The following is a 24,564-nucleotide window of genomic DNA, read 5'->3' on the forward strand; positions in this document are numbered from 1 at the left end:
TTGCTCTGGACAGCTTTCTAAAACTGAATTCTTTAAGGTCTTTGAGGTCCTACACTTGGACATTTGCTCCAGTATTTGCTTGTGCACTCAAAGTAACCAACCTGGTGGACAGTTCTTTAAATTAGTTCTGGACCTTAATACTGTAGAAGCAAGAAAAAATTCTACAGCAGTGTCACTACACAGTCAAGAAGTAAGTGCACAGGCACTTCAGCTTGTCAAGAAGGAAGCCGAGGAGAATAATAGGCACTTTGGGAAAGGTATATTCATAAAAAACAGCATCAACAGCTGCAAAAATGATTCCTCAAACACTTCTATAAGTTCTCGTATGCCACTCATGTGATGCGGCTAAAGGATCCAAAGTTGAGGAGCTGAGACCTCCCTAACTCAGGCCTTTTTTATTCCAAGTGATGCCCAAAGCTCCTCCATAAAGCATAGGTGGTCAACTAAACTGTGCATCAAAGCTGATGCAGAAAACTTTGAGTGCCTCCAAGTACCACAGTGCAAATAACTTTGCTAACAAGAGAATGGAAAGTGAACGATACTGGCTGAAGGAACACAGTTTTTTTTGATCCAACAGTGCCTGCGTTTCTTTATTTCTGGCTATGACATTCACAGATGAACATGGGAAGGGGTCCATCCCTTTTTTCCCCACCCACATGCTCTCTTCCCTCCCTGCTTCTACAGTCATTAAATGACTTTTGCATTAGAGAGTTGAGGCCTATTGCTTACCTAGTTCCCAAAACTGGAATTTGAGGCTTAATGAGAGACAAGAACACTTATTAGACTCAGTTGCTAAGGGAACCACACAACCTGCTGAAAAATGTTAAGCAATGAACTCCATATGGATGTTGGTACCTTGGTACCTTCCTCCTTGTACAGCTAACACACATCCTCTTGCTGTCCCAATCGCTTAAAAAAAAACACTTAAAAATATTAACTCTTATTCCACAACTAGCAAGAGTTTTCATGACTTCATCAGGAGCTTTTAGCTTAATACTTTTTCTGTTTACTTAATACTCTACTCAGCTAAGTTAATTACTCCAACGTTTCAATGATAACTCACATTTTGCACCTGTGTCTGTTTTCTTTAGCCTAAGGAAGGCTGCTCTTTCTACTTGCTGTTCCTCAAGAATGACACTACACTGCTCTGCAAATCACTCAGTTAAACACAGTCCCTACTTTGCTAACTTGAAGATAGTTTGGGTTTTCATACCTAACAGCAGTGTTTTCCTTGCTAAACCTTCCTTTTCATCTACAGGCAAAGCAGAGAGAGCTGACATTTTATGTCCCTTGAAGGACAGGCAGGATCTCACACTGCAGTATGGGACCCAGCTGTTCACAAAAGCTGATCTGTTCACAGCGTCAGAGACCGCGCAAGATTTTTCTACGATGGAGTTAGCGACATGAGGCAGAAGAACAATATCTGTTTAGTTAAATTTACTTCTTTGGGAGTAACACTGAAGCAGGTTTGGTGTAAATTTGAATAATAAAGATAAGTAATTTTCTAACCACTATGCCCTTCTTGAAAAGCCAACTCTTTTGTGATTCCAGTGGTTGTTCTGAAAGAGATTACATTTCATGTAATAGGGAGGGAAGTGAGCATATGGGGGGGATGCCAAAACTCACTGAAATAGTAAAATCCCAAGAACTTTTAAAAAAAAAGAGAATAAAATAAAAGCGATTGTTACCATACTCGGGTGGGTATTTCATTTTTGGGCAACACTGTTTTAATGGAAAATATTTGAAAGAAAAAAAAAAACACTTTCTGCCAGTTTATGCAAGGAAAACAGTATACTGTGAATCCTTGTTCCCTAGGAGAAGAGAAGAGAGTGAGAGCACAGATCCCTACACATAGCTTCCTAAGGTATCTGTTTTTCAAGAAAATCACTTAAAAGTCTTGATTTCCTATGGATGCTGTGTAGAGACACTTTAATGGAAATTGCCATTAGAGAGAGTGGGATGGGGTATGACTTTCTGTCTTCTGCACCTGAGTTACACCAACTAAATCCTTTTTTCATTCAACTCTATTGTTTTTAGTGGACAGCCATATATAATTACGTAATTCCCCTCCTGTACATCAAAACACAGATTCTCACAGACTTTGATACACCTTGCATCAGGTATCTATAAAAGATGATCCTCAACATCTATAAAAGATGCCTGGAAACAGGTCCTCACAGACATGTGTGAATAGAGAAAATAAACACTGTTAGGTCTTAAAATGTGCTTTGCACAGATTTCAAATGTTACTGAAGCCTGACACAGTGAAGCCTGTTATTTAGCCACAAGAAAGAAAATTTTACATATGGTGCCCATATATGTTATGGAGTCTATAAGAAATCACTAATCTACCTACACGATCTGCACTGTGAAACTGAGTTTCAAGTGAGATGCTGTTAAGGGAATGACACAGCTTCCCTGCCAGACTCGATCTTGCATTATCAGTAAGTGCAATGCTTTTTTAAAGCTTGGCTTGTACCACTAATATCCCTAACTCTTTATGGGTATATGCCATGGGATTTTTTGCCAAGAAAATAAAAAAGCTCCACTCGGAAGGCTGTGCAGGGGGCACACTGCAATTACCCACAATCACTGTTTAGACACTTTGAGAATGAAAAACCTGCTTCTGAAACTGAAAGAAAACACAGAATCTGAAAGCATGTCCAGACGAGGCGCGCTGCTTTACTGGGAACACGCAGCACACCTTAAAAACTGATTTCGGCTAACTGCAGACTCGTGCTGAGGGGACGCTCCATCTCGGTTACCTCCGGCTCCTGCAAGCGCGAAATCACTTCTCCGCGGCGCTTTCCCCGACGGACATGAGTGCGAAAATTTTCCGCTTTCTCACCACAGACCGGCGGAGCCACCCCTGCCCCTCGCCACCCCCGGACTTGGACTCAGGGTTGCAAGGGGTTATTTCCACCGCCCCTCGCGGACCCTTGGGGAGCGCAGGGCTCCCAAGGACCAGCGCACCGACGGAGCGAAGCGGGGCAGCCCCGAGGGGTTCACCGGGCACCCCCCGCGCCCCCCGCCGCCCGCACTGCACCGGCGGCACCCGCCCGAGCCCCCACTCACAGTCCCGTCATCGTCCACCCCCAGAAGGTGTCCGTGGAGGATCTCCATGGGTACGGAGGCGCTGGAGTGCACGAAGGTCCCCTTGAAGACGTGGGCGAGCGGCGGGCGCTGCGGGGAGCCCATGGCGGCGGGCTGGGCGGGCGGCGCTGCGAGCTGCCACCAGCGGGCTGCCGCCCCTCCGTGTCTCCCGGTGCCGCCGGCGGCTTCCTGGAGCTGTCACCATTTCCCCACCCCCTGGTGACTTTCTCTTCGGGGAGTGGTTTCGACGAAGGGAGGGCGGGAGGTGCCCGCGGGCAGTGCGAGGGGTGCCCCGAACCCGGAACCCTCCGCCTCCCCGACGCTGATCCCCTCTCCAAGGGATGGGTCCTTCCCCGAGCAAGGGTCGCGCAAGCCCGGAACAATGCCCGGCGTGTTTTGGGGTCCCAGTTACTCCCTGGGAAGCGGTGGGTAAGCCGACAAGGTGTCTGTTAATTCTTTACTAGTGTCTGGCAACTCACTTTTGCAAACAACATGAAGGTTGTAACCACTTGCAAAAGTTTCATTTACAGTAGGTTGGGTTTGTAGGTTGGAAAAGACCTTTAAGATCTTCAAGTCTCAGGCAGATTCCTCGGTCCTCGGCCTCTGTGCGAGGCACGTTTGTAGGGTATAGGAGTAGAAAACAGACGCCAGCTGAAGTACCAGAACTACCAGAAATAGGCAGCCTCATTCAGTGAAGATGATCTACAGAAAAAAAGAGAGCAACTTCAGGAAAATGAAAGACAGGGACAAACTAATTTTGTTAACTCAGAGAACTGTGTTCCCAGAACCATATTCCCTCCAGCAACCTAAGTCAAAGTATATCATGAACACATGCTAAGAGGATCACTATTGAAAATATTGGGATAAAACTTCAGAGACAGAATTATGTATACCAAGGATAACACCATGAATGTCCTCTGAATTCCTGTTTGAAGACACCTTTGTTCATCAGCTTGTCAAGTTATGAATGAACTTGGCACCAAGGGCACTGACACTATTCCTCTCAAGGCTGCATTGCAAAGTTTGTCATTACATGGTTTATCATTAAAAGACCTTTGCACTTCCCACTGTGCTGACACTATACAAATGCATAGCAGATTATCTTTCCGACAAACTCTTCAGATTAGTGCTGGTAGGAGAGAGAAACACACTGGGAAATCACAGAATAAATTTAATTTTGATCTGCTATGGACAAGTCACCAGCCTTTAACTTGCCTCCCTTCTATAAGAATATGTTAGGTTGCTGAGAATGAAGTTAAAAAAAATTGTATTTACTGATATCAATGGAATGTCCTTACCTGGATTTTGAGATTAGCTTAATCGGGCAATAAAGGGTGTTCAGAATAAAACAAACATGTGAAAGTGACTTTTACATACTTATATTGGCAATTGTTGTAATAGGTCTTGAAGTTTAGGAAGACTTTAAAAATAATATCCCAAGATAAAATTGAGTGTTTTAAGACACAAGGCAGTTTTTTGTTGTATTTCTATCTTCTTTGACATGAGAATCTAGCACACAAAAAAAATCATAAATTGGTTTTACAGGTTAATCTAGTTTGGAGAAGAAGCAGGCGTAAGAATCTTTCATGCAGTTTAGTTTGCTAACAGTAATCCGGCTTCCTTGAAGAACAGAATAATAAATAATAATAAAAATAGAACCAAAAGTCTTCTAAATTAGCACTTGCAAAATCCCTCTTCCAAAGTTGTTTCTCAGGGTGATGCTATTGTGTTTCTTAAGGCTGCAGCTGAAATGAGCTGTATTCCAAGCTGTTAGTCCAGGTGAGGAAAACTGGATTTTGCTGTAGGAAGGATAAATAGTGAGAGAGAGGCTGTTTTTGCTATTGAATAATAAAGGTAGAGGGGGTGAAGATGAGAAATAGGGTGAAGGGACCAAGCCCTGCAGAGGTAAATTCACTTGCTCTTTCTGTGAAGAGAGGAGTGAAAACAACTTTCCCCAGAAATAGCTGCAGCTCCATACAGCTTGCCTTTGCCCTGTTGGCAGCAACTAGTTTGATTTTCCTCTCCAGTGTGCTGCCCTAGGACAGCTGTGTGCTTCACTTAACGCAAATCATGCTACACACAGCTTTTGGTTCAGAATCCCAAGCTCTTGTGCTGGCTGCTACCCAGACTCACGTACACTGCTGTCCAAAATAATATTCAGCAGAGCTCACAGTTCCCAAGAAACCTTTTGGTTGTGTTCAGTAGGGAAGTGGGCTGCTCTCGAGAATCTCATGCTCCTTCATCTCTGGTTTGCCATTGAAAGCCTCAGAGATTCCCTCCAGCTTCCTTACAAAAAGAATGATAGTCCAGTGATTTCAGTGAGATATAATCCAGAGAGTATTTATTCAAGAGAAGAAAATAAAAAAACATTTACAGTTTCTTCCTTCAGCGCTTTTGGTGGAGAAATGTCAATAACAAATATTGTTAATGATAATTTGTTACTGGGTTCCAAACACTCTGAAGTTGTATAATTTCACTGTCAAAAGAACTAGAGGTCTCTTCTGCTTTTTCCAGCTGTCACATGGGAGAGCATGGAAGTCGTGGAAGAGTGCTAACACCCTTCTCTCCTCCCAGAATTTTTTTGGTTTTTAGTTTGCAACAGTTACACATGCATGCCCTAGATACTTGCATGACTCAGGGTGAGACCTTGGCCAAGTATGAAAAACTGAGTCATTTTTCCAGAATATTGTAAGAATCTTACACTGATGTATGTTTAGTTTTGCTGGGATATGCTGGGCCAGGCACTTAACCTTTTGGGATAGAAATGTAATGCTCAGTTGTGACTGTTACATAGTAATTAACTTAACGAATGAGTGAAATACCATGCTTTTTCTTTTTTTTTTTTTTTAATTGGTTAAGAGTCTGAAGAGAGAGATTTACCTTCTTTAAAATTATGCTTTTTTAAATCGCATTCAAAATAAATCTTAACTTTCAAAACTCTTTGAAATTATCATGTATATGTTAAGACATTCAATAATTAAGAATGTGTAATTTGCTCTAATGCTGTTTTTAAAAAAAACCTGCCTCACTATTCACTAGCTTATCAGACTCTCTGTGTCTTCTAAATTTTTGACTTCTGAGCAATTATAGAAATGACTCCTTAGTTGAGTCCTGAAGCCAAATGTATTTCAGATCAGAAGAATAATCAGTCAATATACTTCCAGGAGGACAGGGAAGATTTTAACAGGATTAGAGTGCCTTCATTCTCCTTAACACTTCCAGTTTCTGATCTTTTTCTCATTTGTCACACTAAACAAATGAATAATTCAATTACTTGTTTCAAAGTTTCAGGGCACCTAAGCTGATCCTCCAACATCTGAGAAATAAAAAGAAGAAGAAACCTGTTTCTCTCCACTGCTTTCAAAAAGTAGTTGATGGGGTATTTGCCACCAGCCAAAAACACCTGTTGTCAAGAGTCTGTTGAGGCCAGTGCCTGTGGAGCCTGAGCACCAGATCACAAAAATTATTATTATTCTGATCTAGCAATGAATGTTATTATAGCATTTATTATGAAAAATGTACCTTGTCTATAATTTGTAACATAGCAACTAGGTAAATGGATTGAAAAAACACAGTTTACTTATCTGCTATTAAGTGATTTTTTTTTTTCTGTATAAGAAAGAGCGGATTATGTGGCTAATACTTGGGATTACTCAGAAAAAAAAATTAAGCATGATTTAAATATCTCTTCTCAAGTCTGAAATTAAGTTGAGAGCTAGGTATTAATCCAGCATAGGCTGCTTCAGACACCTCATTTTCCCACAAACATTTATATAATCAGAATCTGTTTATATTACTTAATTTTTCCAACTCCATCTAAAACTGAAAATTGACCCACCCAAAAAAAGTAAGAAGCAATGACCACACACACAACTCCATGTCATTTACCACCATGGGTATTCACTCTGCAGGTCCCAGATAGAGCTTTCAGCCTTTGATATCCAATTCTAGAAAGGCTTGGGAAGCCAAGCCTCAAACACTGTAAGGGGAAGCTGGAGTTACCTTCTGATGCTTCTACCTCCAAAAGGGGCCATAGTACTGTCATAAAATATCCCATAATTAGAATTTAGAGATGGTGTGTCCTACTTATTCATTGATACATAATTAACTGAAACACAGATTGGCCAATGTTAGTTCTAACACTTCTGAAATTTTTCTCTTTTACTGCCAAGGCTTGTTCATAACAGGAATTGTAGTAACTAATCTAGTAAAGTTCTTTAGAATAGCCAGGAAATATACAAATATCAGTAAAAGTCATCTCTCACTAGAAGCACTAGCATGAATGGGTGAAATATGTCAAAAGATTTTGATGGCAAACTTTCTGTTTTGCACAAGACACCCAGGATCAATCAACACAGTTGCTAGACTTAACCTCTGATCATGTTAAAAGAAACCAGAATGGAATTTGGGTGTCTGCTCTTGTTAACAGGGGCTTATGGAAAACAAATTGGACATGCCTTCCTGTTCCCTGAGACCTTTCACTGACAAAACTTGATCTGTGGAATTACATTGCATGGTGAATGCAACACACTCAATATAATGAGATCAGCCGATCTCTGGTCATTGCAACATTATAAACCATTCTACGTAACTGCTCAAAAGTCACTCTCTTGCTAGTCTCATTTTCATGCTTAAAACCAATAAAAATAATATTCTTTATATACTTTTAAGTGACTGGTGATTTACCTAACTTTGCAATGCTAACAGAACATAAAACACTTCAGACATGTAAACATAAATAAATTGTCATAAGGAATTCAAGTGAGCAGTTACTATTGATTTCCCATTTATTGCTGTCCACAAGTGAACACTTTTCCTGCTTTATTTAGGAGCAAATTCCAGTAATACTGGAATTATTTTCTTCTTAAGTGATTTGTGAACTCTGAACCATGATGACTAATCTAATTTAAAAATTTAATTAATAACAGAGGCATCCAAACACACTTCTGTAAAATCACTTAATAATTGCAATGTATCAACCAGCAATTGCATTTCTAAGATGTTCAAAGGATCTCTTCATGTGTGCCAGTGTTCAGTATAGTAGTAAAATTGTCATGAAAGGTTTCATGATCATGTTGGAGACAGTCTACTAGAAATATAAAATTAATAACACAGTATTATTATTTCATCACTTTATTCCAGAAGGTAATAAAACATAAATGTATAAACTGTGAGAATTAAAAAACAAATTAAAAATTAAAAATCAGACACTTATTGAATTCCAGTGGTACTAGCGATGTGTTTAAACTGAATTAACTAACTTACTTATTCACAGGCACAGAGTTTCATTGAATCTCCAGCAGAGGAAAGATAAGGACCTGCCAGTGTGGGTCCACATGAGGACCACAAAGAGGAGGAGGGGGCTGAAGCACCTCTCCTATAAAGACAGGCTTAGAAACTTGGAATTGTTTAGCCTGGGGAAGAGAAGACTAAAACTGAGATTTTATTTTGTCCTTTCAATATATATTTTTATTACATATATCTTATATAATTATTTCTTTTAAGAAAGACTTTCACCAGGGCTTTTAGTGATAGCACAAGGGGTCACATTTTTAAACAGAAAGACAGTTGATTGAGGTTGTACATAAGAGAGAGATTCTGTACTATAATGGTGGCAAGACACTGGAGCAGATTCCCAGAGAAGCTGCGGATGCCACATCCCTGGAAGTGTTCAATGCCAGGTTCGATGGGGCTTCAAATAACCTGGACTATTGAAAATTATCCCTGCTCATGGCTTGAGACTTGGTCTAGATGAGCTTTAAAGGTTCAAAAACACTCAAACCACTCTGTGATTCTAAGTATCTGCCTTCTTCTGAAGATACCAGTCTTTTTCCTTTTTTCTCCCCCCCCCCCCAAAAGTAATATCAGTGTTCACAATTTTACGGTGTGCTTTTCCTCTTGAATCTCAAGTTTACATCAGGGAAACACAGTCACACATCCCATGCTGGTTTTGATGACTCCAGAAGAGAACCCTGACAGAATTCACAAAAAGTTCAAATGCTTCTGCCAAAAATAATGCCAAGGCAAAATTGTTCTGCTGGAAAGGCATCTGCAAAAGTTGTGGAGAAGCTTTATTGCCTGGAGCATTATAAACACATACACAGACAGCATGCTGCCACAAAGCAGAACATGAAGACATAGAGAAGTGTTGCAGAGGCTACAGAGGAGTGTTAAGAAGCATTGGATCACTTGCCCTGTTTAGCCAAGTGTTGTCCAAGAACATCATTTCATCATGCTTGTCATCTTTTACTTCTCTCAAGTTATTGATTAGATGGTAGCTAACAGCACTTTTTCAGTTTTGTTTTAATGTGATTCCTGTTTATGCTGTATTTTTCTTGCTGTTAATCACACACACAGAACCATTGCAGTTGGAAAAGGCCCCTAAGATCATTGAGTTCAACCTTTGACCTATCACCACCTTGTCAACTAGATCATGGCACTAAGTGCCACGTCCAGTTGTTTCACACACACAGAATAGTCTGAGATGGAAGGGACCCACGAAGATCAAGTTCAGCTCCTAAGTGAATGGCCTCTTTTTTCCAGGCTGAATACCCCCATGTCTCTCAGCCACACTGATCAGACTTTTGCTCCAGTGCCTTCACCAACTTCATTGCCCTTCTCTGGACATGCTCCAGCGCCTCAATATCTGCCTTATAGTGAGTGGCCCAAAACTGAACACATGACTCAAGATGTATTCCATGGCCGTTCCCTTTGACCATAGATGCAACTAAATTTTATATAAAAAAGAAGGGACAACTGTGATCCTGTAGTGTGATCACCTATGTAATATGCAGAGTTGACAACACCTGAGGTTATGTGTGTTTACTCTTGTTTACTCAAACATCTCTAGGAAGACCTTGATAAATAATTTGCCAGTAATAGAGATTCATTATGGCTTTCAATAAGATGTGCCAACTTATTTTCATTGATAATTACCTTTCCTGGAAAAAAACAAACAAACAAACAAAAACAAATCAGGAAAAAACCACTTTATTTATAATTTGAATTTGTTCACCTTGGGTTTCCAGACAAACACTATGCTTATATTGAGTAGAAAAACTCTTTATGAAAGCTGTGATTTTGTTGAGATCAAGCAGATCCCTTCACCTTGACAAGCTAAATAGATCATGTTTTTTTGTCTTTCAAGATACAGCCTATTTTCCCAGCTTAAATGTTCCTTATGTCACTTTTCTGATTTCAGTTTCTGTTGTGGACATTGAGAACTGAATGCCATATGCCAGAAACAATCATGCTAAAGGCAAATGCAGGGGTTATGTAATGTCCCTATTTATACATCTGAAACTGGCATATTTGCCATTTTGCTTGTGCTACTGCACTGACAAGTCATTTTGTCTTACTTATCAATCACAATCAATCCTATGGAACAGTTGGCTACAGAATAAATGCAACCTACATTCCTCCCTCATGAGGATATACCTTACACTGGTTTTTGTTGAAGTGTGTACTATTTGCTTGAGATAGGGCAATCAAGATCACAGAACTGGACTGTATTATTTGCTACTCTTCCTATCTCTGTGTCTTTTGCAAATTCTACCAATGACAATTTGGTTTTTTGGGGTTTTTTTTCGAGTGACTAGTAAAAAGAGTGTAGAGTCAAACAGCAATATCTTCACAATTCTAGTAGAGACACCCATAATGTACTTCTACTTGTATAGTATGGCTAGAGATCTGTCTTTGTTCTCATGAGCTGGTGGAGTGGTGAACAGCAGACTGTGTATGGTACCCCATCTTGTGTTTTATCTGATACAACAGACTGGCTAAACATTCAGATGTTGTGAGAGCAGTGGGACCTTCACTCCAAAGCAACTACGTGCATCAACTTGCAGCTCTGAAATTCTTTCAAAATTGTTAAATTATAAAGCATATGAAGCAACCTATCAAGGTTTCCCAAATGAGGCAGATTGAATGACAGCTCATCAAGGATCTGGGGATTGTTTAAGACCCGTGCACTTACATCTTCGCTTCCTCAGCATTAAGCTCCAAGCTGTCGGCCTCTGTCTATAGCACAGAGCTCACTACTGATGCAGCACTATCAGGTGGAAAGTCCTCCTGCTGTGCCACCTCTCTTGTGCAGTTACCTCTCTTGTTTGTTGCTGGCTAGGGATGCTTGGCATTCCCTCGTGCTCATGTGTACTCAGCTCTCTGATCTCCAGAATCTTCCCTTGTATGAGGAAAGTTGCCTTCAGCCAGGATCTTCACCTGCTCTTTTCCAGGCTCCAGCTTTCCCGCCTGAGTAGTCTGTACACAGAAGCAGATTGTGTGATCAGTCTCTTAAATGGTGTCTCATGTCCCTTCATGAATTGGAGGATTCAGGACTTGCCATCTGTATTTAGACCAGGTGTTATCAATATTTACAGTTGTACCCCATGACTCTTGCAAGTAGAGAAGTAGCAGGCTGCTTCTTGGGAATGTAGAAGTTCTGCCTTGGACGTCTACTCGCATACACGCAGGCATTCAATTATCTGCTGCCTGCTAGCATTCACAGTGAAGCTATTTTTTCATCCATGGCACAAGCAAGACTTTCTGTGATTCAGAAGTACTTTCATGACTCACAGGCCCTTTTGATATGCAAGTATGACTCTTTAAATAGTACACTGTGACAGAAAGACAAGACGGAACAGGCAAAGTGAATTGTCTCCTTCCAGAATGTTGGTCCCTGGTAAGTAACACTCATTCACACACTTTAAGTATTAAACCACTGTATTTTTGTATTTTTTTCTGTTAGATACAACAGCAGAAAAAAATCCAACAAACTAAGCCTTTGTAAAAGGCAGTTAATTTATGCAAATCGAATGGGCTCCTCTTTCTCAATCCTCCACACAGAGCTGCAGAAAAACAGCTAAGGCACTTACCACAGATTCTCAGTGAGAGCTTCAGTGTCTGAGGGAAAAGTAGTTTTATGCTACTGTCCTGTCAATGAGAAAAAAATTAAGGTCTGGAAAATCAGGCAAGTACCAGCCAAAAGTATTGTTTCTGCTCTAGCTGTGGCACTGGAGAAAGAGAACTTCTACACTGTGACTCTACAGCCACACTAGTTTTGATGTGTTCCAACCCTATTGCTCCCAAGGCAGATGCAGGCAGAAGCATCTGCTGGGCTGAGGGAGAAGAACAGATACTCCCGTACATACCCAGGAGAAGTTCTGTAAGTCTCACAGTACCAGCACCGATTTCAAATTTTGTTCTCAAAATAGATGCTATAGAAAATGCATCACTCTATGTTTTGCTTTTTAAATGGTTTTTTTTCCAAGAGATTTTGGTAAAGCATTGCCTACCTGCCTAAAACGTGACAGTTAGATGAGAAGCTTGTATCTGTTCTTGCAACAGTTACACACCTCCCAAACCTGAAAGATTAGGGGGTCAAATATATGTATCATTCTTCAATGAAGGGTCTGGATAGATGGATTCCAATATAAAGTCAGAGAGATTTTGAAACTGTAATGTAACTGGTCTCCAGTATTGCAGCAATGGTTAATGAGAAGGAAGGCCATCTTCATCACGCAGAAGGGGATTGCCAATATTCAGGGAGAATTCCATCTAGTTATGGTATGGGATCAAGAGATGTGTGGAAGCTCCTGGTTTCTAGGAAACACATGGTATGATTCAGAGGCATTTGCACAGCTGGGGTAGTGCTGGAAGACACAGAGACCAATGAAGTTAGATGTGTGGGCTATTTCAGAGCCATGTGCTAGCGAAATCTAGAGCACTTTAGACAATAACTGTTTCAGTGATGCGAGGTCTGGCGTGCCACACCAGAGGAATCATGCAAAATGTAAAATATGCAAGAAAGTTTCTGAGTGAAAAGTGTTATGAGCATCTCAGCTACCCTTATTGATCACTTGCTATGAGTGGCGATCCTCCCCAAACACTGCCCTAAAAGTATGCTCTGTTTTTACAGCAAAACTTAAGTCCCATGTATGTTTGAGAATCTTGAATCATGCTGGAACTAGCTAAACTGAAAAAATGGGTAGTGATTTTGAAATGGTTGCTGTCAGACTTCCTGATTTTACTTCACTTTTGTAACCACAAAGTATCAAATTATAAGCAAACCTGATCTGCACAGGGAGCCCTATTTGCATTATTGACTCTACAGATGAACAGTTAAGTTTGAACTGAAAAAGCCAGGCTAATTTGACACAGGCAAATTACAGATGAAAAAGTGGTCAATTGAGGGTGTTTTTCATTCACAACTTGAAACTAAGGTTTACACTTTTCTATACTTTGGGCAGTAAAATACAGTAGAAATACAAGATTTTGTGTGTATTAAATCTTTCTTTTATTACTGATAGGGACCACTTATTTCTCCAGGCTGAAGATTGATAAGGAATGTTTACATTGTGAAACAACTTTTTAGAGTGAAGGAGTTAATCCGAAAAGCCAATTTGTAGCATTTTCTAGGCAACTAAAATGAACTGATTTTGAGACTGAGCAGATGCCTCTTCTAATACCTTGTAACAGTTAAAACTAAGCAACTCATTAGTTGAAGATCCTATGAACACTAGCAGCAACTCAGTCCATGTGCCTTAAAGAAAGATCACAACACCCACCCGTTTTCGTTAACTCCTCACTGCCGAATACTTTCATTCACTTCCCACATGCAACCACCCACTTTGTCGATAACTCATTCCTTTAAATCATGCTCAGATGCACCTGCTTAAATGTAATCTTGAGTTTTTTAAAGAGTGATAACATTACATACTTTCGCAGTGAAAGTGTGCCTGCTAAGACAATATCTATTTCACAGGGGGTGTAGATAAGCTGGTACATGCAAACCTAATCAGTACTTTTGGGCCTGCTTTTTTCCCCCTATTTTCTGATTTAAGGTTCTGAAATTGTATGTTTCACTTAGCAGCAATTCTTTTTGTTGTGACTGTCCAATTATCATTGAGTACTTGCTCTCATAACCAAAAAAGAAAGAGTTTTAATAGCTTTCTGCTTAGCAGATCGTCAACTGAGGTATAAAAAGTTTCAGGGAGGCGGTTTCAATGTGGAGGATGTGAAACAGCTTACTATACTAGCCTTGAGACTCCTGCCCCCAAAGTTTTTTGTTAAAGGACTTATGAGGTTTCTATTTAAAAATTTAAAAGTTCAGTTTTACCTCAGGAAGAGAGTTCAAGGACTATGCAGAGAGAAATAACTGAGTTCACCCAGCCTCTTATAATGAGGTGGCCTACAAAAGTAGTTGTTCTTTCAGGTTGTTCTTTCAGCTAATAAGTTGTTCTTCCACAATCATAATGGCTACAGCTATTTCTGTCATGTCAAGGTCTGACTTCAGGTCATATACCTGTTCCCTAAATCATTTGGAGGTCCTAGTTACAACAGATCATGACTGGATGAACTTTAGATGGAGCATCTGAGATTTCGGTAACTGGAGGACAAGAAGAGAGAAGAGAGAAAGCCATAAACCTATTTTACCTCTGTCCTGGTTCTGGCCAGGACAGGGTTAATTTTTGCAGTATCCAGGAGGGGGCATGGCCAGAACCTGGAGGTTATTCTATACCACCTCATGTCATTGTGGGGAAACTAATCTCTTTCGAGGAGAAGGATTCTCTTCTGGCTGAGGTGACATGCCTGCGGTCAGGTCAGGCTCCGTGGTGAACATTTTGCATGTGAATCACTCTCTATGTTTCATATACTTCTGTTATTAATATTGTTGCTGTCACTGGTTGTTTTCTTATCTCATTGCTGTTTTCAGTAAATTGTTCTTATCTCAACACATGATCTTCGCCTTTTGTGCCTCCAGTTGTCCTCTCCAGCCTGCCACAAGGAAGGAGGGAGGGGGAGGGGGAAACAGGTGGCACAGGCTTTTACTGGGAGCATTAAATTGGAGAATACCATTCCTAAACGATGATACATCAAACTAAATGCTTTATTTCCAGCTAAGAGTTCCATAAGAGGAGGCCGTAATGCAAGTCTCACCTGCTATGACCCAATTATACATCCCTGCAGCTGCAACAGTAAGAGGTGATTAAGACTACATATGTAAGATTTGTGACAAATACTGTGAATAGCATAATAAAGAAGGACAAAATTAAACAAGCTGATCATTTTATTATGGAAATAATCAATCCAGTGTCCTTGAAGAAAGGGAATGGAATTTTGCCTTTGTATAATTCCCTTCTTTCTGTCTTGTTACACTACATAAAACTGCTTCTTCATTATTTCCCATCTTACTTCTACAGATGCAAAGATATTTGAGCAACTGGCTGGTTTTGTATGCGAAAGTCAGGGCTTGAAAAATTATTGACTGCTTTCTGCATAAGGAAATAATGTAGAATTACTAAATGTCTCATGTGTTTCCAGACCACTCTTCTTCACAGTAACATATTTTTTCATATGTTTTTATATTTAGCTAACTATTTGGGAAGTGTGATTAAATTTTCATTTCAGTTCTTAATAATGGGGAAGTCCTTATCTCATAAAAGTCCTTATCAGCACATAAAAAGAGATAATTTTCATGGCTACACTGTATTTCCCTTCCAAAGTTTTTCAGTGTTGTATTTATACTCAACCTGACACTCACAGGCCACCTTGCTTCATACATCAGTCCTTAATGGAGCTGATCTGACTCCCACTAGCTGAAAATGAGGCTTTGTATTTCCAATCAATCATCCTGAAGACTCAGTGAACACTAAAGGATGAACATATACTCAAAAATCTAAAATATTGTTACAGATCTTTCCTTTTGGGTCTTTGTCTTCCTTGAAAAAGTGTATATTTTGAATCATGTATTTTCAGCTCTTGTTCAGTAAGAGAAATAATGGGAAAGCACTTTGCATTTTACTGTCTTAACTACTGAGAAATTAGTGTGACTAGTGCTGCTACTAAGATGGTACATATTGACTATCCTACAAAATGATCGTTCATTGTATCCAGGGAGACTTGACAGAAAGCAGGAAAAGAGGTATTCTGCATAGGATGAAGCCTAAGCATTTGTACATTACATAACTATTTCAGCAGCCCACATATCACAGCCTGCATAAAAAACAATAAAATGCAGCACAAGTAAAAGATCATAGAATCATAGAATCATAGAATAGATTGGGTTGGAAAAGACCTCCAAGATCATCAAGTCCAACCCCTGATCCAACTCCAATTACTATATCATGGCACTAAGGGCCACGTCCAATCTCTTTTTAAAAACCCCCAGGGATGGTGAATCCACCACCTCTCTGGGTAGGCCGTTCCAATGCCTGATAACCCTCTCTGTAAAGAATTTCTTCCTAACATCCAAACATCTGTTGAATAAAAACAAAATTGGGTGATCTTCTATCTAGTCTTGGGAGTAACAAGAATTTGGCATTGGCTCACACTTTCCAATCACCCAACCTCTGACAAAAGAGTAAGCGTTTCACAGCAGAAATAAATATCATATAGCTCAATTTGTGTTTACTTCAGTTGAATGCCTCATTTATTTTTGCACAATGTAAATTGTTTGGATTAAGAGTTTTACTAAGAATCTTTCTCCTGCAGCAACCAGGAGAGAGGCTATGAGGCAATAAAAGCATTCGGCGATGGCATGAAATCATCCCAGTCCAGAGCTTACTGGTGCTCAGGCAGTGGGCATTTCAGTGGAGTCATGGCTAGTTAATACCAATGGATCACTCTTCTCTCCTTCCCATTTTTAATAGCATTGCTTGCTTCAATCAAAGAACACAACTCAAGAAAGACTCCATAAATTTTTCCTTTCATTAGTTCAGCTCCGTTGGGGCTTGTAGGCAGAAGAGCTCCAGCACCCTTTCTGCAAAGAAGGCACAAAATAGGGGTGAACACTGATACCTCACCTAATCAAGGGCTTCCTTTCTTGCATCAGAGCCCATATGAATCAACCTGTTCTACACCACTGTTTTTGAGCTACTCACCTGCTGAACTACTTTGAAAAGCAGAACTGACTCTGCTGTGTGTTTGTAGGGCTGGTTTGGACATGTGTTGGTAACTGTTAAGCCAACAGCACTTCATATATGAAAGTTTTGACCCTTTCAATCACTGCTCCCACGAAGGCACGTTTCAATTTTGCACTGTGTTTGAAGAAACACAAATCATGTCATTGTTAAGAAACAGATGGAGGGATTAGCTCATAAAGTTAGGAACCTTGCCATACTGCGGAGTCAATGAAAAATCTCAGTTAAGTGCTTAAAAACAGATACTTTCCATTGTCTGTTACATCTGAAAGCAGCTTTGTATTTATTTTAAACTAGAAACAATAAGCTTCTTCCGAATTCATCTACAGTTAATGTAATCCCAGATTGAATTCTATTATTATTTAAAGATTAATTATACTTGTATTAATATAGCAGCAGGAAGGACCTCCTCAGTCTCTGAGATCAGCCATCTGATGCGATCTCATGAAGTCCTACAAAGCCATGCAATATCCATTTCCATCTTAAAGCTAGATAGGATTTTTGTCCTGACTCTTGTGAGGTGGCACATTCTAGATCCTCATTTGCCTAATGGAAAGGATTTCTCTTCTAATTTCTAGACTAAACGTATTCATGGACATTTCGTATAATAGATGAGCAAGGTCTCTTAGTCTATGGATGAAGTAAAATACAGATACATTCTTTCCATCCACCAGTGGGTTTGAAATCAGAGAGATTCCTGTTAGTGATTCATTGCAAATTATCTATCTTGGTTTTTACTTTTTATTCATACAACACTAAAACTGTATTAATGTTTCCCAATTGATATTATTTCTTGCTCCAAATAAAATTTTTTCTATCAAAACTCTTACATTTTCTATTTGCTTTAATTTTTATGAAGGGAACAGAAATGGAGACCATAACTGTTCAGAAACATGACATCAGGATACAAATGCTCTGTAATTCTAAGCTGTTATAGCATGTATTACTGAAGGAAGCATAGGGTAAAGTAGGAAGGGATTTTTAGCCTCAGTACTTCTTCCAGCACTTCTGCGTGCTTCTACATTGTTACGACCCGCCCCAGGAAACGGGGAGGGGGGGTAACTCAGGTTTTTATCAATCATTCCCTTGGGGTGGATTAAAGTGAAACGACACTAAATAATCGGTGTCTGAAAACAAAGTTTATTTTAACAATTTTGTATCAACAAGTATGCTAGTGTTTTGGGTGTTGTCATACAACAATGCAACATAGAGATAACCTTTGGGGGGGGGAGAAACTGCTTAGGGGAGAGAAAAAACAGGATGAGAGTAAGGGAAAAGAGAAACTGAGAGTGCAAAAGAAATGGATAGTCACTGCCCACTGGATCCAGCAATGCTTGAGAGCGATGGTCTTGATTCGCAGGCGGTGGGGGAGAAGGAGAACCCAAAATCCCAAAGTCACCAGTCAGTTTATATACCCTCAGCATGCTTTTGCACCTCCCTGGGACGAGAAGTTGTTTGCCTTTTTAGGGCTTAGCACTGGAGGGAGGGATGGGCCCAACTGCTCATCTGAGGTATAATGCAAAAGTCAAAAGCTTGCAAACTCCTGGAATGCATAAATCATTAACCATTTCAGTCTCTGACATGCATGCTAGAAAAAAAAATATTTCAGTGGGTTTTTTTCAAAGTTTGTTTTTTACTAAAGCACTAAGAGGCTAGATGAAAGCAGACCAGGCTTTTAAGCATGAAAAGGGCATAATTTCAGATGGTGCATTTAGACACTGCGTTAAGTCTGTTATATGCTGCTGCCCTCAGAGGCACAGTGCAGATGTTCGATGGGCTTTCCATCTGTGTTATCCTTCTGGCTTGCTCATGGGCCAAAGGCACATAACCAGGCCCTCCTTTTCTTTAACAGACAGAAGGACAAATAGTTGTAAATGCTAACATAATAAACAAACAGAGAAGCAGGATGGCCTTGTAGGCATTTTGTTTGACCAGCAGTATGTGTCTCCATGACAATGATAACTAGTTAGATCTAAATAAGTTGTTCTCACAAGGACATATCGAAATAATTCCCTGAGGAAAAGTTACCAGTGCTCCCAGAAGATTTCCATTTTCTGGTGTAGTGGGTTGACCCTGGCCAGATATCAGGTGCCTGCTAAAGTCACTCTCTCACTCTCCCTCTGCAACTGGACAGAGGAGAGAGAAAAAAAAACAGCTAAGAATTCATGAGCAGAGATAAAGGTTGGGAGAGCTCAGTTACTGATTACCTTCACAGGCAAAACAAGACTCAAATTGGGGATAGTACTTAAATTCGTTACTAACAGGATAAGAGCCAAAGAGTGAGAAGTAAAACAGTCTTAAAAACACCTTCCCCCACCCCTCCTTCCTTCCATGTTCTTCCTCCTCCCCCCCAGTGGTGCAGGGGGACGGGGAATGGGGGTTAAGGTCAGCTGTTGTTTCTGCTGCTGCTCAGGGAGAGGAGTCCTTCCCCTGTTCCTTTGGGGTCCTTCCCACAGGAGACAGTCCTTGATGGACCTCTCTGGTATGAGTCCATCCCTCAGGCAGCAGCTCTTCCCAAACTGCTGTCCTGTGGGTCATTCCTTCATGAATGAGCTGTACCAATGTGGGTCCCCCACACAGGCCACAGGTCTTACCCAGGAAAGACCTGCTCCAGTGTGGGCTTCCCTCTCCATGGGCTTCAGGTGTCTGGCAGGACCCTGCTCCATCCTGGGCCTCCCACGGGGTCACAGCCTCCTTCATGCATCCACCTGCTCCAGCATGGGCTCCTCCATGGGCTGCAGGGGCACAGCTGCTCCACCATGGTCTGCACCACGGGCTGCAGGGGCCTCAGCTCTGGTGCCTGGAGCACCTCCTTCCCCTCCTTCTGCACTGACTTTGGTGTCTACGTTGTTATTCCCACGTTCTCACTTTGCTCTTCCCTAGCTGGAATTTTTTCTGTGCAGCAATATTCTTTTCTTAACTATATTATCACAGAGGCATTACTATTACTCCTGATTGGCTTGGCCTTGGCCAGCGGCAGGAAGTCCGTCCTGGAGCAGGCTGGCATTGACTCCATGGAACAGGGGAAGCTTCTAGCAGCTTCTAGGAGAAGCCACCCCTGTAGCCCCACCACCACTACCAAAACCCCGCCACAGAAACCCACTACATTTGAATATGCAAAAATCCATCATGTTGTATTTGAGCAGTTCAAATACAGGTTGTGTCTGAAGACCTGCTCAGGGGTCTGGCTTTGCAATTTACAACTTTCCAGTTCAAGGCAGCAATTCCCTTCCCTTTGATAGGTAGCAATAGTTATCAGTCCATAACAAACACTTTCACAGCTTGTTATTCTTATTTATACATCACATTAACTGGATGTTTGAATGAAGATAAGTGGGAAATGGGCTGAAAAAGGAGATAGTGGACAGAGGGTTTTGAAATCCCCTTTATAAATGTCATGATTGTGCTCATGTTAATCAGTAGAGACAGTTTTCTCTCATAGTTCTTCTACTGGATAGAATTCCACTGTGCTCCAACTAATCTAACCAGGATCTCCAGAGTGATCTGAGGCTCATACCTTCTGAGACTGCAGCTTCACTTTAAGCCTAGTGTCAACACCTGCAGCATCTTTGGTTACAATGATAGCCCGCTTTTGTAAATACTCAGTATGCAGTCTAGGTTTTCCAGAAAAAATCATCTCACTCTGCTGGACCAGCCTTGAAATTATTATGCCAGGCTCCTTCAGACATAAGATGTTGCCTCTAGCACTGATATTTCCTTTTGGCTGACCTGTGCCTGTGTTCCTTTTGATCCAAATGTCAACCAAATCTTTTTGCCAGTTCCAAGCTGAACACAGATGCTGAGTTTCTTCTCAGATATTTTTTAATTGTTGTATTGGTATTTCGAAACAAAAGATGATAAAAAAGGAATTCTGGGTTAGGAGTCCAAGCTGTAGGCAAGGGACACTCCCTGCCCTCCCCTGGCTCTCGAGGTCATGTCCTGTTCACATTGACCTCGAAACAGCACCCTACCTATCAACAACCATGCTGTGAGCCCACCATCCAACCAGTCCTCACCTGCCAGCATGTCACTGCTCTCAGACCTCAGTGTCTCAGCTCAGATACAAGAATACTGGGGGAGAGACATTCCAGAAAGCCTGGCTAGAGCAGAGGTAGGTGACATCTGCTGCTCTCCTCTCGTCCCCATGATTTTATTGCAGAAGGCAGTGGGGTAGGTGAGGCAAGACTGACCCTTCCTGAATCCTGCTGACTGCTCCCCATCACTGTTGCTCACACATGTGCCCAAATGTGGGCTCCAGGAGAACTCACTCTTTGATTTCGCCTCAGACAGATACTGACAGCCAGCCTGTGGCTCCTCAGGCTGTCTTTCGCCCTTTTTTGAAGGCAGGTGTAACAGATGCCTTTCAGGGGTTCTCCCTGGTCTCTACAGCCTTGGAAAGCTGATGGAAACTGGCTGCACAGGTCAGCCACCTGTCAGCCACCTGTCTCAGCACTCTGGGGTGCAGCCTGACAGATCCCAGGGCATGTGTGGGTGTTGAGTGCTCCTGCATGATCCCTGACTTGACCATCAATCTTTCTAATCCAAAACCATTTTCTACTTTATTTTTGAACATACAAAGGTAAAGTGTAATCATTGAACAACTGGCTATTTTTATTTGTTCACTTATAGGCGTATAATAGGAGTTGCACCATCACTTGACATTCACTAGACTTATAGGAGTTGAAAAAGTCATCTGAAAGGTGGTATTTTCCTAGAACTTTTAAGTGTGACTTAAGGTAATCAACTCATGAGCTTTATATAACTTAATTTGGAATCACACTGAAGGTTTTTGTCTGAGTATTCAATTAATATACAGTTTGGATTTGGGGTTTTGGTTTTTTGGTTGTTGTTTTGGATTTTTTAAGGTACAGTGATATATGGCTTTCACAATAGGTGTTTTATACTTGTGATTATGAAGCCATCCATGCTATCCATTCATCCTTCATTCTACCATTGCCATTTCTGTTTTCCTTCCTTGATCCAAACCTTATATGTCCAGACAGTCCCATAGTGTTTTTACTTCTTAGAGATAAAGCCAAATGTCATGGTTTGGGTTTTTTTTTATCCTGATTCTATCAAATATCTCTGGGAAGTGACACCTCTTACCTGTCAAGAGTTTCAAGAAAAAGTATGTTCTTAAAGCACTTGGCATTTGGCTTTTTTATGGTAGACATGGCAGAAATGGTGTCTGTTTCCACAGTGGCTCAGAGCAGCTTAACAGAGTCTCAGGGTTGCCACACTTACTCTTTGTGTTGAATTCACAAGGTCTTGAGTCTGAGGCTTGTCAGTCTTGGGCTGTCTGAATTTTTTTTTTTTTTTTTTTTTTGACCTACAACTTTGTATTTCTTGTCTTAGCTGTGAAAGTAATTTCTTTAATTGACCAGGTGCTGATGATCAATCCGTTTTACTTGTGTAAGTACGCATATTTTTTATAGACGGGGTAATGAGCAGTTATTCTATACAGGATGGGATAATTACATCTCTTACACAATGATGTAGGGCAGAGAAACCCATGTCTAGTGCAATAGCAAAGCCCTTGAAAAACAGAGATGCAGGATACGGTGCAGAGGACTACAGTCATGGAGTGATAAGAGATGGGCTTGGAATTGGGGAGAGACTCTGCAGCTATGAAAAACTCTCCTGTGATCAGTTAAGGAGAGGCAGACCCAGAGATGTCCACAAACTGCTTTAAAAGATATCAAAGAGAACAAATCAATGACAACTAACACAGGTAGGGGGCACCATATATAGTAAATTTGTATATAGCATGATACTACAGATCACTGAAGAAAAAAGAAGATGAAAAGAAAATCATGTTAGTAAATGTGTACAAGTGGCCTCAAGTGGCTCCTGGGGACAGAAAGAAGAAACCAGCAACATCAACATTTTTTTCCTCCTGAAGGGTTTGTGAGGATGACAGCTTCTGACATTGTCCTCTCTAGGAACCCAAGTCTGTTAACTTAAAGATGCAGTTGAGTAGTGGAAAGATGGAAAGTGGAAAGCACCAGGAAAAGGGGGATAGAAACCACAGAATGTGTGTGTTTCAATTTTCATTTTATTATTACCAAGACTTTTCCATAGAAGTTATTGACTGAAGTACTATTATTTCATGTTCTGTAATTATTAGATGTAGACCACAGATTCATAGAATCATTAAGATTCCATGGGAAATACCTCCAAGATCATTGAGTCCAATCTTTAACTGAACACCACCATATCAAGTAGACCATAGAACTAAGTGTCATGACAAGTCATTTCTTCAACACTTTCATTGATGGTGACTCCCTGGGCAGCCTGTTCCAATGTCTGACAAAACTTTCAGTGAAGAATTCATCCTGATGTCTATCCTGAACCTCCCCTCATGCAGCTTGAGGCCATTTCCTCTTACCCTGTCACTAGCTGCCTGGAAGAACAGACTAATCTCCACCTCACTACAACCTCCTTTCAGGTAGTAGTGGAGAGCAATAAGGTCCCTCTGAATCTCCTTTTCTCCAGACTAAATACCCCCAGCTTCCTCAGACACAGCTCATAAGACTTACTCTCTAGACCCTTTACCAGCATTGTTGCCTTAAAAATTTATTTTTTAAAAAAGCAGTGGCAGACTGCTTCATGCAGCTCCTCACTCGGATGTGTCTTCAGTCTTGGAAGCTTGACTACCTTACATTCCAAAACAAATGGACCTTGAACTTGTTTGGAGTTTCTAGAAGGGGAGTGCAGCTACCGGATACCCTTGATCAACGAATGATACCATCTCTATGAGGAAGGTTGTCCTCATCAGCCGAGCACACAGCTTTGGGAGGGACATAAGGGAACACTGAGGGAGAAAGGAGAAAGAAAGGAAAAAGAAACCTGCCCAGCTACCCAAATCAGTCAAACCAACCCCTGCAATCAGTGGAGTGCCAGAAGTCACAGGCAGATCACCCTCACATGCAGTACATGCCTAAAGATTTATGAATTAGACTTTTAAGATTTCCAATATCCTAACAATACATTTCTAGCTTTACTTGTATGTAAAGTTTGATTCTTCTTTGCCATAAACAGGATTTTGAGCATAATTCTGCAACTGCTTCCCTGTCATAGAGAATGAAGACATCTCAGAGAGATATGGTGCTGTCTGCAGCAGGGGTGCAGCAAGGCCTGGGGTCTTTGCTGAAGGCTGTGATATAATGGTGGTCATGGAGTCCAAGGTGAGGTCCCCAATAGCAGCCAGAGTGATGAGTCACCACACATCAGCAGCCTCCTGCCAGTCATGAAATAAATTTTGATCTTTCCAGTTTTTGGAAGCAGTCAGGAAAAATTAGTCCTAATGAATCAGAAAGTTTGTTGTACAAGGCTGAGATACAGGAACAGTCTAATCCATCAGAAAAAATTACAGTTAGACTTCATGGACTGATTACCATCATTGCTGAAACCAATGTTTTTTGAAAGCCATCTGAAAGTTAAACTGTAATAATAATGTAGCCATGGTTATCATGATAGTGCTTACATTCTCTTAGGTCTGTGAAGGACTTGAATATTAGCACACATAACACTGGAAAATAAATTTATAAGG

At 40.9% G+C, this 24,564-nt stretch overlaps 1 protein-coding gene across 2 annotated transcripts in view; it reads right to left on the reverse strand.

Moving 5' to 3' along the window:
• The window catches only part of GDA (guanine deaminase), a 33,169-nt gene extending 29,698 nt beyond the window's left edge, over positions 1 to 3,471 (reverse strand). The window contains exon 1 of one of the 2 annotated variants that reach the window (XM_064643207.1): positions 3,076 to 3,471. In XM_064643207.1, the coding sequence (XP_064499277.1) occupies positions 3,076 to 3,198 (123 nt within the window). In that variant the 5' untranslated portion in view covers positions 3,199 to 3,471. The remainder of the gene's footprint in view (positions 1 to 3,075) is intronic. The other variant, XM_064643206.1, reaches the window with a different exon arrangement.
• Positions 3,472 to 24,564: the final 21,093 nt, after the last annotated feature.

This window comes from Pseudopipra pipra, chromosome Z, assembly GCF_036250125.1.
Source record: "Pseudopipra pipra isolate bDixPip1 chromosome Z, bDixPip1.hap1, whole genome shotgun sequence".
NCBI lineage: Eukaryota > Metazoa > Chordata > Aves > Passeriformes > Pipridae > Pseudopipra > Pseudopipra pipra.